This window comes from Calliopsis andreniformis, chromosome 1, assembly GCF_051401765.1.
Source record: "Calliopsis andreniformis isolate RMS-2024a chromosome 1, iyCalAndr_principal, whole genome shotgun sequence".
Taxonomy (NCBI): Eukaryota; Metazoa; Arthropoda; class Insecta; order Hymenoptera; family Andrenidae; genus Calliopsis; species Calliopsis andreniformis.
The window spans coordinates 17,679,098-17,697,758 of NC_135062.1; the positions used below are offsets into that span (position 1 = coordinate 17,679,098).

General features: G+C 33.0%; 2 protein-coding genes across 2 annotated transcripts; one reads left to right on the forward strand and one right to left on the reverse strand.

Annotated features, from left to right (window-relative positions):
- The first annotated feature begins 2,218 nt into the window (after positions 1-2,218).
- On the forward strand, positions 2,219-10,945 carry Root (ciliary rootlet coiled-coil, rootletin). The gene is made up of 26 exons (XM_076392594.1): positions 2,219-2,320; positions 3,059-3,280; positions 3,347-3,549; positions 3,629-4,010; positions 4,065-4,217; positions 4,295-4,597; positions 4,709-4,945; positions 5,024-5,160; positions 5,230-5,390; positions 5,490-5,620; positions 5,678-6,040; positions 6,104-6,463; positions 6,547-6,739; positions 6,823-7,182; positions 7,262-7,447; positions 7,521-7,765; positions 7,848-8,063; positions 8,134-8,335; positions 8,391-8,503; positions 8,581-8,757; positions 8,817-8,924; positions 9,000-9,179; positions 9,254-9,466; positions 9,545-9,853; positions 9,933-10,316; positions 10,396-10,945. Exons 1-26 carry the CDS (start codon positions 2,219-2,221, stop codon positions 10,675-10,677), a joined length of 5,922 nt encoding a protein of 1,973 aa, XP_076248709.1. The 3' UTR covers positions 10,678-10,945.
- A 1,574-nt stretch (positions 10,946-12,519) lies between these two features.
- Positions 12,520-14,465, reverse strand: Ppan (Brix domain-containing protein peter pan). Its single transcript, XM_076392469.1, has 6 exons — positions 14,399-14,465; positions 13,935-14,215; positions 13,657-13,867; positions 13,253-13,579; positions 12,829-13,162; positions 12,520-12,749 (listed from the first exon to the last, which is right to left on the reverse strand). Exons 1-6 carry the CDS (start codon positions 14,414-14,416, stop codon positions 12,646-12,648), a joined length of 1,275 nt encoding a protein of 424 aa, XP_076248584.1. The 5' UTR covers positions 14,417-14,465; the 3' UTR covers positions 12,520-12,645.
- Positions 14,466-18,661: the final 4,196 nt, after the last annotated feature.

An 18,661-nucleotide genomic window follows, 5' to 3' on the forward strand; every position in this document is an offset into this window, starting at 1 on the left:
TCACGTGTCATACAACCCCATTGAGTCAGCTTACTAACACATGCTTCCTGACTCATTGGAACTGAAAGTAGGACCTCAGTTCTCAAATATTCCATCCAAAACATTTGTATATTAACTGAAAAAAATACATTTAACATAAAAAGAAAAACACATTAAAAAATATTACGACGATGGTTTTCTTTAACCAGCGAAATAATCTACTCATTGCCTCTCAACACAAGCGCATTCATATCTTGCCAATGATATTGCACAAGGATCTTTTTTTAACTTCCACTCTTTAACTTTCTTTTTAACAGTATCCGCATGCAGTTTACATTCGTACGCCCTCTTAAAAGTAGACAACGATCAGCATGAAAATTAATTTGAAATTGCGGAAAGTTCCAACGTTAGCAAAACTATGAATTAGTTCTGGTATTCGAGACGTTTAATCGAAGCTCTCGTATGGTCAAGGACGAGCATGGTCGGTCCCTTCAGTGGAACTATGTGACCGTGAATTCTCGGTGAAACGACCGCGAATTCCCTCACGTTATGCCCACTCGATGTGTTATTATCACTGGTGCACGCGATCGATATCAGCCCTTGATAAATTTTCAAATGCGATTATTCAAGATTCTCTTCTAATTCAGTTGTTCAAAAATGGCATGCTACTGGTTAAGAAACAATATTGATTTTGATTTACACCTTGATCTTCGTTATGGTCACAAATGCGCGTAAAAATAGATGCGACGTAATAAGAAAAAGAAAGGAAAAAAGAAAAGAAGTTGGGATTAAGATTAAAAAACACGCGTCGCGTCGTTATCAGTGACGACGAAATAACGTAAGAAAAGAGAGAAAATCGAAACAGGAGGAGAGAAACCGAAGACTCAATAACCCACAGAACCATAGTCGTTTGCGAAAACTCGTTTAGATAGGAAAACCCGAAATATACAATTTGTTTAAGTTTCCCCTAAAACTTAACACAACAATTTCTCGAAATAATTTTTTGCCAGAATAGAAATTGTCGAATTAGTTTATCCCAAATAAATAGTTCCTTAAACAAGACTACTAATTAGGAATTTCTAATAGTTAGGTAATATTGATTTCGTTTAATTGGAATATGAAATTCGATAAATTCTATCATGACAAGTTCCCTGATTTGATGCAATTACCAGAGTTTTGAACTCGATATCGTTTCAGTCGGGACACGTGATCGAAAATAGGCCAGAAATTTTCGAGCCAGCAAACTTTCAGACTTTGTTCCCACCGCTAATTGTTATTACCTACTATCAATTGGGAAGATCGAAAGTACCTAATGACACGGCTTATCTTCTCATAATTATTACTCCAGCTGTAATTTCTCAGAAAATTAGCCTTTAATAGTGGTTCCCATCTTACCAACTAATACACATATTCAACTTCCGCAAATCGTTTCACAAATGATCATTTTTCATAAATACTACTAGCAATAACTTCTCTAAAAAAATTACATTAACTTATAGTTACGCTAAGAATGACCTAAGATAACATATAAGAGAAAGAAATAACGAAGGAGCATGCTACCCTGAGAAGAAGTCGGCAATCTAGCCTTCGTAAAATTAACAGATGATTACAAAAAGCATTGGATTCTCTGATTATCTTCTCGGTGAAGGTACGAAACGGCGCGAAGCGGCGCGGCGCGGCATTGGCGAACGGAGTAATGATATCTAACGATTTCGTTCGCGACAAGGATAAATGGTCCGATTTAAAGTCTATGCGAGCAAAGTCGTAGAAAAGTTAGGACAGTATGTTCGAGGGGTGATATCCTCGCGAGGAATCAGGCTTCGCCATATACATATCGATTGGTGCCATTCGGTGCCTGGCAGTGGCTTCTTCTACTTCCATTCGCTTAGACATCGGATACGACAAAGCTTCATCCAAAAGAGAAAACAATGAGGAGAATACAATTACTAAGTTCGACTCGTTTCTGTAAACTATCTAGCAGAATTCTTGCAATTTCAAGATTGCCAATCGTTCATCGTCATCTTTTATACTTTGAGTATAGAACAGGCAAATAGAGGTAAATGTGTTACAAATTCACATTTCACATTAGAGTATTCAAAACTGAATGAAAGCGAAAAAACGGATATTACAAGTTTCATCTTTTTTCTCATCATTCTGTCTAGTTTCCATCTGTTTATCGTTCTGACGTGCATCTTTATCTTTCAATGAATATTTTATAAATTAAAATTTTTGTAAAAATATGTTCCAGCCACTACCCAAAAGTGCTTCACAAATACAGTCGAGAGGACAGATGGAAAGGCGGCGGCCACTGTTTCTCAGAGGGGCCAATAAGACGAAAGAGGTACAATATTGTAATTTTGATTGAATCGAATGCACTACCTCATTAATTTTACTAATAGAATTTATATTTTTGAATCTTACCTTGTTTAAATAAAAATTGTGTGAAGACGTCAACATTTGGTCAATCTTGATATCAATGGTCAATCTTGTTTAGTCCATCTTTCTATCGACATTGTAACTTTTAAATAAAAATAGAAAATTAACTACTAAATAATAGCGTCGAATAGCGTGACAGAATTGCGTGCACTGACGAGACTCGCGTGTGATACATGTGAATTAAAAAACTTTAATACCATTGACTCCGCTCAGATGGCGAAATGGTTTATACTCGACAACTTGAGACGCATGCGGACATCTATATATTCGATTTCCATGCACCCTGTCCACTAAACAGTAAACAATAAATAAAAATATAACCTGAATAGTAACAATAAATGCATTACTATAATTTTATATTTACATACATAAGTACTATGTTATGATGTATTTGAAATTAAGAAAGATGAAATGATAAGAAAAATATAATAATAAAACATATCAATGTTTGCTAATAATCCTTGTGTGTTAGTTATGTTTATTTTTAATATATTTAATTTTTATTTCATAATTTGTCAACATTAAATTGATAATGTAACCATTAATTGTAAGTTAAGTCCTTTTCCCCACAATTGCTTATTTTCATAATAAAATTTTGTTGTCTCACGTTACTTTTACCCAAAGGTAATTGATGTACTTATAGATGGATAAGAATATAAGTGGGAAAATGGATTCCTCACAAAGTATAACCAGTGGAGTAGATCGTGCAGGAGAAGAAGATCTTTCACCAGATGCATTAGTTCGGCAAAATTATGAATTAAGACATCGACTTGAAGAAGAAGCAGCAAATTACAAGAGGCGTTTGGATACATATAGACAAGCACAGCAACATCAGGCTGCTCTTGTTTCTCGTTTACAAGCAAAAGTATGTTTGATACTTTCATGTTTAGAGTTTTACTATTAAAAATAATCCTAATATTTATATTTTTAGGTTTTGCAATATAAACAAAGATGTTCGGAACTTGAAAATCAAATGGTAGAGTCTACTGTGTATGACTCTAATAAACTTTCTTCTTCCATACCACCAACCACCTCTGCTTTAGATGCAGCACATCAAACATTAAAGGAAATTCGTGAAGAACAAATTCATGATTTAGATACTGCCTTAAAGAAGCTTGCAGAAGAACGTAAAAGGTAGAATTACTTCACTTTATTCAAATTTATAATCCATTTAAAATAAATAGTTGATCAACTAATAATAGTGTTTCTTCAGATGTGAAAAATTGTTACACCTAAATACAACTTTAAAAGAACAATTGGAAGAATCTCATCAAACAAATGAAGCACTCACTAATGACTTACAGAAGCTAAGTAATGATTGGGACGTTTTAAGAGAAGAATTGGCTATTAAAGAAGAAGAATGGAGAGAAGAAGAGCAAGCATTCAATGATTATTATACGTCAGAACATAATAGATTATTAAATCTTTGGCGTGATGTTGTTTCTGTAAAGAGATTATTTGCAGAAATGAAATCTATTACAGAGAGAGATTTATTAAAGATGAAAAATAATATTATATCAACTTTTACCGACGTTTCATCCGCTTGTAGTAATGCAGGATTTACTATGAAAATGGAAGCAGCCATGCATCCAATGGTAAATTCTTTTTTACATTCTTGTTGTTCAAATTCTAATTTAGCTGCATTTCAGATATCTCAGCAAATTCAACAAGCACAAGAACAGGTAACAGCAGACTTAAAAATAGAATTAGCAACATTTAAACACCAATATGAAATAGCTCAAAACGAGATTCGCTTAAAAGAAGACAAAATCAATCAACTTATTCGTGATGTTCATAATTTGGTAAATATTAAAAATGTATACCTACTAATAAAAACAATAATTAGCACAAAATTGGTGTAATTATTTTTTACACATAGGAAGAAAAATGTGGAGATGCAGAAGCAGAAGTACATCGCAATACACGTATGCAAGACGAAATTGAAATTTTACAGTCTGCATTGAGAGACATTGCCCATGCTGTTATCCAAGATGCAGAAGCTCGAGATATTGAAACCACACAAGCGCCTCCTCATCTTCACTTATCGCCTAGTGGACCAATCCCACAAAAATCACCAAAAAGAGGTACAAGAAGCAACACCATCCCAGCCTTTGCTGAGAGCACAATCAGTGCTGTACAAGCAGCTCTACGTAAATATCAATTGACTATACACGAGCTTCAGGTGTGAAGATTTTATATTGTATGTTTTGGTAAATAGTAAGAACACAAAATTCATTGTGATAAGCTTTTACTAGATTTGATATTAATCTATTTTAATAACTTATCGCTTTAGGTAAAGTTACAAACTAACAAAGAACAACTATCAACAACTCGAAAACAGTGTGAAAATGCTGAAGATAATATTAAAACCCTAGAAAAAAGGGTAGATGAATTAATCACAGAATTGGATATGGCTCGATCACAATGTTCACAGCTTAATCAAGAGAAGGACTTACTACAGAAGGGTCTTGATACTGTGAGATTGGAAAAAAATACACTTGACAAAAGTAGAATAGACATTAACAGCATGGTGCATATTTTATATTAAACTAATATTATCAATGTGTATTTATAAAATTATTCATAACATAAGGTATTTTCTTTCTAGATGGAAAACTTGAAAAACGATTACGACAAATTACAAAAAGCTAATAATAAATTACAAAAACTTTGTAATAGTTTAGAAGATGAGAAATTATATCTTCAGAGCGAACTTAGTAGAGTATCTAAAGAAGCAGAATTGAGGTATATTAAATAATAATTTTTGTTGGTTCATATTCATACTAGTTAATCTATTATTGACCGAACTACTAGGGAACTAAATCTTCGTTCAGAAGAAGATAGATGCAGTAAACTTAGAGAAGAATTATTAACTCTACGCGAAGAATTAAACAAAACGCACCTCGCTAAAGATATGTTGGAACAACAGAAATTAGAAACAGATGGATTAATTTCGCAAATTGAAAAAAACAAAGGTAATATATCATAATTAAAAAAATAATATGTTTTCTGCTAAAATTTGAAATATTATTATTTATGCAAATTAATGTCTATATAATTTAATTATTATTTAGGAGATTTAGAATTAGAATTAGAACGCGCACTATTGGAAAAGTCAGACCTGCAAGAAGTTTTGATGAAGTTAGAAACAATTTGCAATAATCATGAACAGGATAAACAAAAGTTGCAAGAAGAACTAAAAAAGGTAGGATTATTAAAGTGTTTTACATAGAAATTTATAATAATATTTCATTAATTCTAGGTGATTGAAGAAAAAAATAAATTAGCAAGTCAGTGTAGCGATCAGCAGAGCGATTTGGGTTCTTTGCGAAAAGAGCTACTACAAGCGGAACAAACTAGACTGGATTTAGAATCAGAAAAAGTTACTTTGAATGAAAAAGTGAAATTTTTGGAAATCGAAAAAGAGAAAACCGAAATAGAATTGGCACAAGTGATGCGAGAACGTGGGGATTTAAGCAATCAATTGTCTGTTTTGGCAAGAAAAAAGGAAGCATTAAATGAAGATTTAATGAGAGTTAGACAAAGATTAGAACAAGCAAATGAGATGAATGGAAGAATCAATAGAAATTTGGAAGATCTTGTGAAAGATAATGAAGAAAAACAGGTAAAAAACAAATTGTAAAAAAATGTTTATTGGTTGGGTAAATGTATTAATATAATTTCGTAGGTACTTTTGGAAACTAATGAAAAAGAAGTTCAGCGATTGCAAGAACAACTAGCGTCAATGCGCACTGAAAAAGAATCTCTAGAAAGTGTTTTATTCGATACACAATCCAATTTAGAAAATATGCACGCAAAGAAAACGCAATTAGAAAAGGAGCAGAAAGAACTGCTGATAAAGCAGGAAAGCTTGAAAGGACAAGTAGAAAGACTGATGAAGGATCTAGAAAACAGTGAAAGACGTGCACAAGATATAAAGCAAGCTTTAACACAACAGAGTGATGATCAAGAGATTGAATTTCAACAGATTATTTCTAACATGAAAAAACATAGTGAAGATAGTGTTAAAAAATTGAATGAAGAAAAAGTAATATATTTATAAGTATCGTATTAGAAAAAAATAATATATATATATATATATATACACATCTAATCTAATTCTGTTTATAGGAACAGATAAAAATAAATCTTGAGAAACGGCTTCAGCAATCACTTTTGCAACTTACCGAAGAAAAAGACAATGAGATAAATCAATTACAGCAGAGGATAGTAGATATGCAACAGCATATGGAAAATTTGTGTCAACAACATGAAGAAGTTCTCCTTAGAGCGGAAAATGATAAGCAACAAGCTCTTCTGATGGGTAATAAATATCTTACAATATTATCTTCTTATAAATATTATTGTTATTTTGTACAAAAGTCCAAAATTCAATATTTTTTACAGCTCATCACGATCAACAAGCATTATTAGAAAAACTTGAGAGTGTTCTAAATGAAATGGAAGAAGAAAAAAACAATGTAGAACGAATCAAAAGGGAAGCTGCGGCACGAACTGAACAAGAACGCAACACTACTAATCAATTACGTGAAGAATTAAGTCGTTTGAAAACAAAATTAGATGAGACTAAACTAAAAGCAGATGAGGAAAAAGTAAAACTTGATTTCAAGATTGAAGAACTATGGAAAGAACGTGAATCAGCGCAAAGGGAGTCTGAAGAATTGCAAGTGCAGCTACATATGATGGAGGATCGAATGGATAGTCTGCAAAATCAGTTGCATGAAACAGTTAGGAAACTTAAAGATGGTAACATTTATATTTATATATTTATGTTTTCTAACAACAAAATTTATTATTGCCGTTATATATAATTATGCATTTGTAGCTGAAAACTTGAATGAAACGTTACGTAAGGAATTAATGGATGTCAGAAGACAGTTAGCAGAGTCTACATATGAGAAAGAGAAGTACCATAATAGTAATAAAGAATTACGCGAACATGTGAAACGTATTGAAAGTGAAAAGAGAGAACAGAGTAGGATTTTAGAAGAATCGTATCAAAAAATTGCAGGTAATATATATTCACATATTATAGTCATGAATAATGCATAGTTGTGCCGTATCTAATTCTATGAATTACAAAGCTCTGGAAGATGCAAAAGTAACCATAGAAGCAGAAAGAACTCGTCTTCAGACTCAACTCCGGGATATGGAACGAGACATGCTACAACTGCAAAAGCAACTTCGTCTCACACAGGATGAATTACAAAAGTCTCATGAAAATAATGCACAAGCACAGAATGATGAAAAAGAATTACAAGCACGATTAACGAACGAAACGGAAGAGAGAGAACGTTTGCAGCTTCAATTGCACCAATTAAAAAAACAGGTAAGGTTCTTAAACACTAAACTAAACTGTCATATTAGCTAAAATAAGGTCATATTAGTAAAAATATATAATCTTTGATTAGCTGGTTGATGTAGACAATAGCTTGGAAGTAACGAGACAAGAACTTGGAAGACTGCGTTCACGCACAGACGAAGAGGATGAAAGATGGAGAGCCAGAGAACAAGAACTACTGGCTCGACTTGACGATGGTCGATGCCGTGAAAGAAAATTAGAAGATCAGAAACATAATTTAGAAGTCTGTTTGGCTGACGCTTCTCAACAAATTCAAGAACTGAAGGTGAAACAGATTCGAGATAGATCGTATTTTGTGGAAGTAAAATAAGAAAATTTGATTGTAAACTATTTAGGCACGTCTTGGAGGATCTGAAGGACGAGTCAGGGCATTGGATACTCAATTGTCGCAATTGGAAATGGCAAAGAAGGAAATTGAACAAAAATTGAGTAGCATTGGCTCTACTCTACGTCGTATCGCTGGTATTCAAATGGATGGAAGCGTTAATGTGCCTTTTAAATTAATGAGCCCTTCGAGAAGATGGAGTCCAGCGCGAGGTATACTAACAAATAGTTTATACGTACTACTAATATTATTTATATAATAATTCAGTTCAGGATCATACAGACCCTGGGAGAGATGTGATACTTGATGTTGACCCCGAAGCTGTTAGAAAAGGTGTTAGATTTCTAATGCAGCAAGTAGCCCAAATCGAACGTGAGAGGGTAACTATAACTTTTCTTATTACAACGTATAGTAATTTTCTACTCAATTTTATAAAATGTATTCATATTAATTCTAGGACGATTATAAAACTGAATTGTATAGTATAAAGAAACAATTAACAGAAAATGAAGAAACTCAAAGTAAATCAGATGCTCAAATAAATAATCTATTAGCTAATATCAGAATTCTACAAGATGAGAAAAATTCATTGGAGATGAAACTTTCTCAAAAACACAGTAGTTACGAAATGCAGGTACATTTTCTCTCAATCTTTTGATTGAATTAATTTTATTATTTACGAATATATTCTAGTTAAATGCGTTACAACAAAAAACGGAAGAGTGTGAACAATTACATGAGAAAGTAGCAAATCTTGAGTTAATAATCAACAATAGTTCTGAAGACAAACTACAATATGAGGTATTTTAAAATAATATATAACACATTTTTAATTTGTTTGAACGAAATTATTACCTTACGCATAATATTTTGCAGGACAAGTTAGAGAAATTGAAGCAGGCTTTAAACAAAACAGAAAATGAGAAACGTAATTTGCAAGAAGAACTTAACAGAAGCGAATCTCGTGCTACGAAATTAGAGTTACAGAGAATGTCATTAGAAGGTGATCTTCAAAGATTACAAATGATGTTCCAGGAAAAAGAAGCAACCATTCATGTAGGCTATCCATAAGTTTTTTAATTATATAATCAAAAATAGAAAATATTATATTCTCTTGATTAATTTCACAGAAATTACAAGAACGAAATGACACTCAAAATCGAACCATGGCAAGTTTGGAAGAACGTTGCGCTTCATTAAAGTCCACGATAGAACAGTTAAATCTTGCATTAGAAAAAGCATCGAATACAGAAAGTGAACTAAAAAGCGAAATTAATTCTCTTCAGCGTAATGTTATGGAGTTAACAGCCTCTTTACAATCTTCGAACGAAAAGATTAAACAGGTATTCAGATATGAAAGAAGTGTAACATGTGTTTTATGCATAATATTCCCAAGATAATAATTATAATGTAATTTTTAGTTGCAAAAGCAACATACAAATATTGAAAACGAGCGCAGAATTCTACTAGAACGTGTGGAATCTTTACAACAGTCTTTGAACGACCTCAAACATACCAATCAGACATTAACGGATCAAATTTCTCGTTTGCAAAACGAATTGACAAATAATGAAGTGGAACGTTGTAACTTAGAATCTCAATTAAGAATAGTTAGTTACCCAATACAAGAAGAAAATATAAATAAAGATGAGGAGTTGTTACGACAACTGCAAACGGCACAAAGAGAAAGAAGTGAAATGAGGGGAAAAGTGGATGCTCTTAATGATAAAGTAAATATTTGTAATAGATGAAATTGAGAACCGATTTTTATCAATCGGTGTGAATTGATATATTAAATTTTAATTATAGATCAAATTGTTGGAAGCTGATAAACGTAATTTAGAACGTCAGTTGTCTCTCCTTAAAACAACCAGTGTTCGTAGTAAGAGCTACGAACGTCCTGAGAAAGCACATGCAGAATTATTGGGAAGTAGCTTTGATTTGGACCATTTTGAACAAGAAAATAGAGAATTAAGATTGAAAGTTCGTAGATTAGAAACTCAACTTGCAGAAAAGGAAACTGAACTTATAAGAGTTAAATCGAGTTACGCTCATACCCATTCCGTGTTCGATTTTAGTCGAGATAGAATGGCCGAAATTGAAAGACTTAGAGCTGCCCAATTACAAGCAGAAAAGTTGTTAGAAGCACGAGAACAGAGTCATCGTCAACAGATTCTTCGACTAGAAAATCAGGTATCAATTTTTATTATAGCCTTTCTATGCAATATCTTTCTATGAATATATGTTTTATGAAGAAATTTGTTAACAATAGATTCAATTGTTGCGTGAACAATTAAATCAAGAAATAAAGCGTCGACAGCTGTACGTTCTGCGAAGTTCAAGAGCCGGCAGAGAAATGCAGCAATTGAGGCAAGCTTTAGGCGATTCATTGAGGACAGTGGCCCAAGATCCATCATTGGATGCAGTTCTATTAGAACATGAAGCTCGAAAGTTGGATTCCACTTTGACTAGTACTACTAGCTTACCGCCATCGTTAGCCTTACCTCCACCACCGTCATATGATAGATCTTCCACACCAGCACAGCTCAAATGAATCGCAACATTGTTTCAGATTGAATTGGACATATAAACTGCCAATCTTAAGAGACACTTATAAGGGGAGTAACATGTAATAATTCTTCCAATTTTGGGAACATGTATTTACATAACTTATGCTAGTCGTAATTATTTAGAATTCATTGTCATATATGATTAAGAAATCAGTGATGATTATACCGTCCACGTCATTTTCAAATTAATATTAGTATATAATATATGGATGTAAAAATATTGGGACTTTTTGATAATAGTATTTCGAAATACTGAAATTTTTACAGATTTTTTTTATACAAGCAAAGAACTTTTTGACTGAAAGATCTTTTGAAATATTTACCGTAAAATATTCTATGTGCCTCAATCAAAACCATTCTGATACTATAGCATGATTCTATTATTAAGAGAATTCTTCCTTTTTACTGTATCTATACGATTCTTGTTACTCTTACTTTATAAAACATCTCATTCTAGTCCGTCCATATATTACAAAATCTTTAATTTTCGGCTTTAGTACTTAAATATATAAGTTAACATATTATTTCTATATTATATAATTATTTTAAACATACATATTCAGATTTCTAAGCATTTGCTTATGATCCGTATAATGGAGAACACTTGCAGAGTAAATTGTACCAATAAAAATAATGCTATCTTTAGTCTCATCCTGAGACTAAAGAGAATCACCAAACAAAAGCATTGTAGAGATATGCTTCTGAGTATGCAATTAGACCAGTCACTGAAATACCACCATAGGATAGAGTGTAGAAAACGGTATCGTATAGAAATGTATCGAAAGCGATACACGTATATGGTAACAAATGGATTGTGTCTATTCTTTATTGTTAAGAATATAGACATCTAATCCAGTAAAAACATTTAAATGGCTCAGTTGAACAGTTCTGCTTGCGGATCAAAAAAAATTGAAAAGATCTAAGCTACTTATATTTTATGTAAATGTTGAACTACAAACAAAATACTTCGTTATGTTCATATTCCGAGATCAAATTTGATTGTCATGAAATTTTCTAACGCGTAAGTAAAAACCAACTTAGTTCATATTAATATTTATAATTTAATTTTATACTATTTAAACTTGTTATCGCAAATCTATCTGTCAAAGTTTCGATTAAAATTATATTAAAGAAAGGACCCCTCATGATGCTAGTCCAAAGAAAACACTATTGTCTCTTATGATATACAATTATATACTGCGTAAATATTCACTTTTGTAGAAACACATATATATGTACGAATACAATAAAATATTGCAAACTTAATCCTCGTACTCGTTTTGTTATGACTTTGTTACTTATCTCGTATGAAAGAGAAATAGTCATAATTAAAATTCATATAAATGTTAATAATTTACACATTCCAGTGGGTGCGATTGTTATTCACAGTATCTCTCACAGAAATTGTTGCTGTGATGATTATTTGATAGGAAATAATTAAATAATGTTCGCAAATAATTTTTACTTTCGATTAATCAGGCAATTTCCACCACCCAGAATTTATTTCATTGGTTCCCCATCTTCCTCCAGGGGGTATAAATACCCTGGAGAAGCCCGCGTATCTCACTCGCGCCGGGACCTCCGGTGCGTCCGGATGACCCTGGTGATCCTGAGGAGGGTCTCTCTGGACCAAGCCACCCAGGGGGTAGCCAGGGAGATGATCCAGAGAGTTCCTCCACATGATCACGAAGTCCATCCGCCCCCGCTAATGACTCCAAAGGCGAATCCGATCCAGGGGACTGATCCTTTGTCTAGTCCTTGGTATAATAGCTTTAGTAGAGAATTATACAACTATTCCAATATTCGGTAAGCAATAAATAAAGTTTTATAGTCGTATTACTACATGAAATTATTTGCGTAACAAATATTTTATTAAATATGTATGTGTATATATATATATGTATGTGCGTTTGTGTATATAAATTTACAATAGTATCGTATACAGTCTCGTTTCAGTGTTTTGTGTCTCCTGATTCATTGAACTTTTGTTTTTTTATTTTGTATTTAGGTAAAAATTTTTTAGGCCTCTTATTTCCAACTTTACTTTCGAAAAGATCTGTAATAAAAGATGTATTCAATTGTGCTATGCCAATAAATACAAAATGATTCTATACTATTGACTAAATTGTGATTACCTTTTTCTGGTTCTTCTCCTACTTCATCACGATAATATTGCGCATCATCATCCTCTTCTACATTATTCTCCTCAACTGATTCTTGTGCAATTTTTTGCAATAATGTATCGCTTTCTTTTTTCTTCTGTATTCCCTTTAATGATTTATCCTTATGTTCTTGTTTCTGTAATTCTTTTTTCCTCTTGTTCTCCTCTTGTATTTTCTTCCTTTTCTCTTTCAATTTCTTCTTCTCTTCTCGCTTTTTCTTTATTAGTAATTTTTCCTCTTCTGATTTATGAATATATTCATGGAAAAGTACTTCACCATCTAGAAGTCCATCTTCAACTTTTATCAACTAAAAGCAGTTTACGAAAAGAAAATATGAAGAATGGGTAGATGTTTTATTAGATGTATGAATAGATGTTTTTCATAATAAATTTCAGACCTCCAATGTTAACCTGGGTCCTAGTTCAGAAAGCCTAATAGCACTTTTATTACTAGCAAGGTTGCCACGTGAAGATAATTTATGTGACAAGGTGACATGAGTTGCAGGATCATCCTCAACTTCACTTTCAGAAATTGTTCCTTTTGTCAAAAGTTCAGAAAAATCTTCACATTTAGATAAATTGGGTATTTTAGCCTGAACTATTTTTTTCACACCACTGGACAAACCAACCGGTACAACTCTAATAGCATAATGTCTAAGATCAATTGTTTTCGAGGTTGGATTGTAATTCAAACAAATACATCTGCGAATAGTGCTTAAATTTACCTACAAAGATTTATGACATGTTGTTACACTATGATTCAAACCATATGATTCAGAATCACATTAATCTTTCAACTTACTGTAGTCAAATTTATTGTAGGAAACATATTTTGAAACATAGAAGCAATAAGCTTCAATTGCATACCTTCACCACTGAAGTTATTTAAAATTACCAAAGGAGAATTTTTGAATAGTTCCTCATATACCAGTTGTTTTTTTAGTATAGAAATTACATCACGTGTTAGGGAGAAGCTATGTATTTTGAAAGAGAGTGTTGGTCCTCGCGGTAGCCTAATAGATTATTGAATATTTAATAATATTTAGAATGATACATAAGTACAGAAATTAAACTTGATACCTGCAGAGTTTAAAATACATTCCTTGCTCTGTCTTAGTAAATATACACATATGTGTAACATGAAGTACACTAGCCACTGATACAAAATCCTTAATTGTATTTCTTTTTCTTTCTTTTAGAGACACTGCAGTAAATGGCTCCATGATTTTACGGAAGTCCTTAGTGAGTTCCAAAATATGTTCTCCAGGTAAACCACGATGGATAACGAATGAGTGAGGTGCTTTCACTAAATCTGGATTTTCTTCAGAATTGATCTGCTTATTTTTCTTTACACAACGACCCTGTATAAGTTATATTTATGCTTATTTATGCTGTATGTAATCGTTCAGACATTGTTTACATGAAAAAGCTTTACAATTATTTTATTTAATTGATCTACATAAGAATATATGTTTAATGTATGAAATAAAGAAAGTAAAATATAAAAAAGATTAATATTTTTTGAAATTAAGGTATATAATTACCTTTTTGCGGCGTCCCATGGCTTGTCTTTTAATTTGAGGTTAACCGTATCACGTGTACAACATCAAACACATGTATATACTGTAGTGAAGTTGTCATCACTATTGATACAGAATACAGGGTGACCACACAATGTTAATTAAATGTGTGCATAAGTACTCATTATTTTTAAAATTACTGATGTTCCAACTTTTTTCAATAACTTTGCAATTATTTACAACAGTTAGTTAATTGCGTGAAAGGATTCAATTTAGAAAATACAACTGGAATATCGTATTATAATTATAATGCGAATATCAATCCATTTTATTTATAATTCTGAACATTTTATAGTGTTTCTAATATTATGACATAATTATTTTATAATAGCAATTTCTATATTTATCTTAGACGTTATAATTAGTTTGATTATACGCTCGATAACGTTTATGTACGTATTACATTTACTCACATGCATACACATAAATAAAATTAACGGTTTTGTAACATTCTCACATAGCATTGAAGTCAGTGAACATTTTTAATCAAACCGCATTTTTTTTATTATGCGATATGTATGTATAAACCAATGATAAATTTCAGGCCTGTTTTCTATTTTCTGAAATAAAATACTATACGATTCATATCGTTCAGACAAAATCTTATAAAATTTATCGTAATTCTGAAAGTGATTTATTCACATTATACGCGTGTTTGTTCTATTTCTTTTATGATTTTCAACACACGACAGGAAACGAATTATAAACTATCACTTAATCAAGTCTGAAAATATATTGAAATAACAATAAAACAAATCGCTAAACTACTCGACTTCTCTTCTCATTTTATTATGAATCCTGGAAATGGCTACGGTTATTCACCGTGTAGAAGGATTCATTGTCTGGAAGCGCGGGAACTTCAATGCGACTTGTTAAGCAAAGAAAACTCTTCTCACGGTGCAAAGTTCACGGTCAGCGCGTCGATCTTTATCTACCTGGTTGTGTCTGGGGACTTCTTGAGAGTCGTTACACGTTTAAATTACATTGGCAATATAACGAGGATGCAAAGACTTCGAATAATCACGCTACCCACGTCCTTGCCTTCCCTTACCACGTATAATTTTCTCAACTGGTTTGTTATCGATATCTTGTATCTTTTGTTTTCTGTTCCAATTCGTTTTAAAACAATATGACTTTCATCGCTCAATAGTAAGCAAAGTTTTCGCGATGAAAAACACAAAGCACACATGTGTAACGTACATACATACATATTATGTATCTACAGTTGTGCCTTGAATGCAGAGATTCGTCAATGGCAACACGGATAATACATAGTCGTCGTGGTCAGTGCACTGGCTTCGTGAGGTAACGTCTGCCATATGCCAAGCTGAAAACCGGCTGTGATTTTTACAGGCATTATTGTAGGAAACCAAAAAACGGTCCACGTGTTTGTTCTTACATAATAAATTATATGTAATCTTAATCATAATCTTACATTACATAATAATGTAAGTTAAAATTCTAAGATAGCAAATTCGAAAAAAATGAATACTAAATTTCAATGTTTTTATTCAAGAACAGTTTATTTCGTTAACAAAAAATGTTCACGAAAAAAATGTTTATTATTATGTCACTAGGGGTTGTGACTGGGTATCAAAAATATTGTAGTATCAAATAAAAAAATACGAATATAAAAAGTATATGTTTTAGACTTAAAACTTGTCCATACAAGTATATAAATTGAATGTCTAAAACACAAAGTAAAATGTTTTATAGTCATTGGAATAAAAAAAAAGAATTAAAAAATAATGAATACTTGGCAATCAGTTTGAAAAATTTGTAGGCTAGAAAAGTACTTAGGTTATTTTATTCCTATTTATTTGATTCATACGAATAAATATTAAAAAATCGTTCAATTTGAGTTAGTTTTTTCCGTATCAGATGATGGCGAGCAAGAGCAATCAGAGCATGAGCTAAAACTCGATTCGCTCGAAAGATTTAGGTGTAAATTAATATTAGGAAATTCAAAATCACTCTGTACAGATTTGCTGTTTTCTGCTTGCCACAAAGTTGAAGTTACACTGCTATCACTGAGGTTCGATTGTTTTACGCCAGGGGGAAGTTGTAGTTCGGCCGGTTTGGGCTCGATCGGAACGTTATCGTAATTAATCGTTTTCGTACCGTACATTTCGCAAACGATTTTAGTGGGTTTTAAATTTGTTCGCTTCGGTGGTACTCTTCGTTTGAAATTTCTTCGCTTTCTGTTGTTCAACGGTATGTCTTTTAATAAGTATTTGGTCTTTATCTTCGGTAAACGAGGAACGAAGCTATATTTCGACTCCACCTCGTTCTCATCAGAAGACGATGTACTATAAACGATCGGAACCTCAGCGATCGAAGAAACATCGTCCTCTGATAATGGTTGTTCGGTTTGTCTTATATTTTCTGACGTGCAAACCTCAATTTCCAGAAAATCCGCAGTAACTACAGGAGATTTAATATTTTCGTATACATCTTCTTCGAACGTTTGAATTTTATTAGGTACGGTTTTCGTTAGAAAGTGTTTACCGAGTTCAAAAAAAGAGGAATCGGAAAATGCGAAACAGTTCTCGAGATCGTAAGTGTCTTCAGATAAACTGCAAACGGATTCATCGGACGAATCACAATCGTTATTATCCGAAAACTTTCTTGTACTGACACCACGATATAAATGTGCAAGAGTTGTTGACTTTTTATACTTTCTTCCATCATGTTTCCTCTTAGTATCATTACTATCTGTATATTCGTGATCTTCGCTTTCCGATAAGATGATCATCGGTGGATCATCTAGGTCACTCGTGAAATTATTGTGAAACACTCTCTGCAGAAACATATCCCGGTTTTATGACTTTCCTTCTTGCCTTTGATTAATAAATATATTTGCGCGAAACACATAGTTTTTATGAAGTAAATACGGATAGTTTTGATCCTATTTGCGCATGAAATTTCTAGGTTAACCTTACCATGCAAAATTCTATCGAAACTAAAGCTTCGTTATAACAGAAAATACATGTATGTACATACGGATTTTCGTTGAAAACGCTGGAGTTGCACGTTACGTGATATTGGTCTAGTCCATGTACTGCAAGATGTTCTCAAGTTGAAGTAATAGATTTTCCCTGGGTAACTTTTGGACTCGCACTCAATCCAGTTATAGGTGTCATAAAAATGACCGAATTCACTGTTCTGGATATCCTCACTTCCAAGATATTCGTTATTAGTGTCACTATCACTATTAGTCTCACGAAAATTCCACACAGCACTGGCGCAGTCAGTGCTATTCGAACACATTCTTGTTCTTAGAAACAAACTAAAAATACGAGTGCGCGCAACCGATTGTGATCAAAGTCAATTATACTATGGTGAAAAAGAGAAACAGCAGTCGAAGAAAAAATCGGTAAAGCGCCATCCCATCGCTCAGGTTACAGTACCGAATTAAAGTTATCGACAGTGTAGTATTCAGCTTCTCTGCGTTCACAACAATATTTGTCGGTCGATTGTACGGTCATAGAATAACGTAAACTCTGCTCAGAAAGTTACGCGTTGAGTTGTTATTAGTTTATAACGTCACGAGCGTGTGCATACGAAGTGATTTTTGCAACGTATTTTAGAAGTTTGTGAGAAAAGCATACGTTCGGTGTTTGAAGCGTCGCGAATGATATTCGAGAGATGAAACTGTTGATCAAGAATTCCTTGAATAGAAGGTACGTATATGATAATTTTAGGTGTAGTCTTTTCGATCATATAAGTGCAGATATTGATTGTTTTTTAAGAACAGTTCCTTGCTCGAAATATAAAGGGAACCACTTCAATGACTCTTGTTCGTTTGTTTACACGTTAGAGATACGTATAGCATGTATGTGCGTTCGATCAAGTTCTCGCGTATTCAAATTGAATGTACAGGTCGAATAATATGAGAATTCAAAGTATCTGCACGTAGTCGCTATAGAGACTCGTGAAACGGGCCACGGGGACGGGTCAGCCACGAATAAAACCGCTCTTCAACCATTTTTTTCTACCTTTTCCCGGAAGGAACGTCGGCCGAATGCGTAATATTGTGCGCATGCATCTCCGTGAATGTGCATGCTCGTGACTCGCGAGGTGAATTACCTTGGGAATCCATCACAGTTTTTCCTCCCTCACGCTCAGCCTTTCGTCGTTGATTCAATCTTTGTTCGAGTTAAAGCTTTTATCCGCGGTCAAAGTCTATGTATACAAATATTTGCTAGTAATTTGTTGGTTCTTAAT

Coding starts and splice junctions, on each gene's coding strand:
- Root (XM_076392594.1), top strand. CDS start 2,219: ATGTTCCAGCCACTACCCAAAAGTGCTTCACAAATACAGTCGAGAGGA. Junction 5,621..5,677: donor TGCAAGAAGAACTAAAAAAG/GTAGGATTATTA, acceptor CATTAATTCTAG/GTGATTGAAGAAAAAAATAA. Junction 8,758..8,816: donor ACAGTAGTTACGAAATGCAG/GTACATTTTCTC, acceptor AATATATTCTAG/TTAAATGCGTTACAACAAAA.
- Ppan (XM_076392469.1), bottom strand. Junction 13,580..13,656: donor CTACAATAAATTTGACTACA/GTAAGTTGAAAG, acceptor AAATCTTTGTAG/GTAAATTTAAGCACTATTCG. Junction 13,163..13,252: donor GACCCAGGTTAACATTGGAG/GTCTGAAATTTA, acceptor AACTGCTTTTAG/TTGATAAAAGTTGAAGATGG.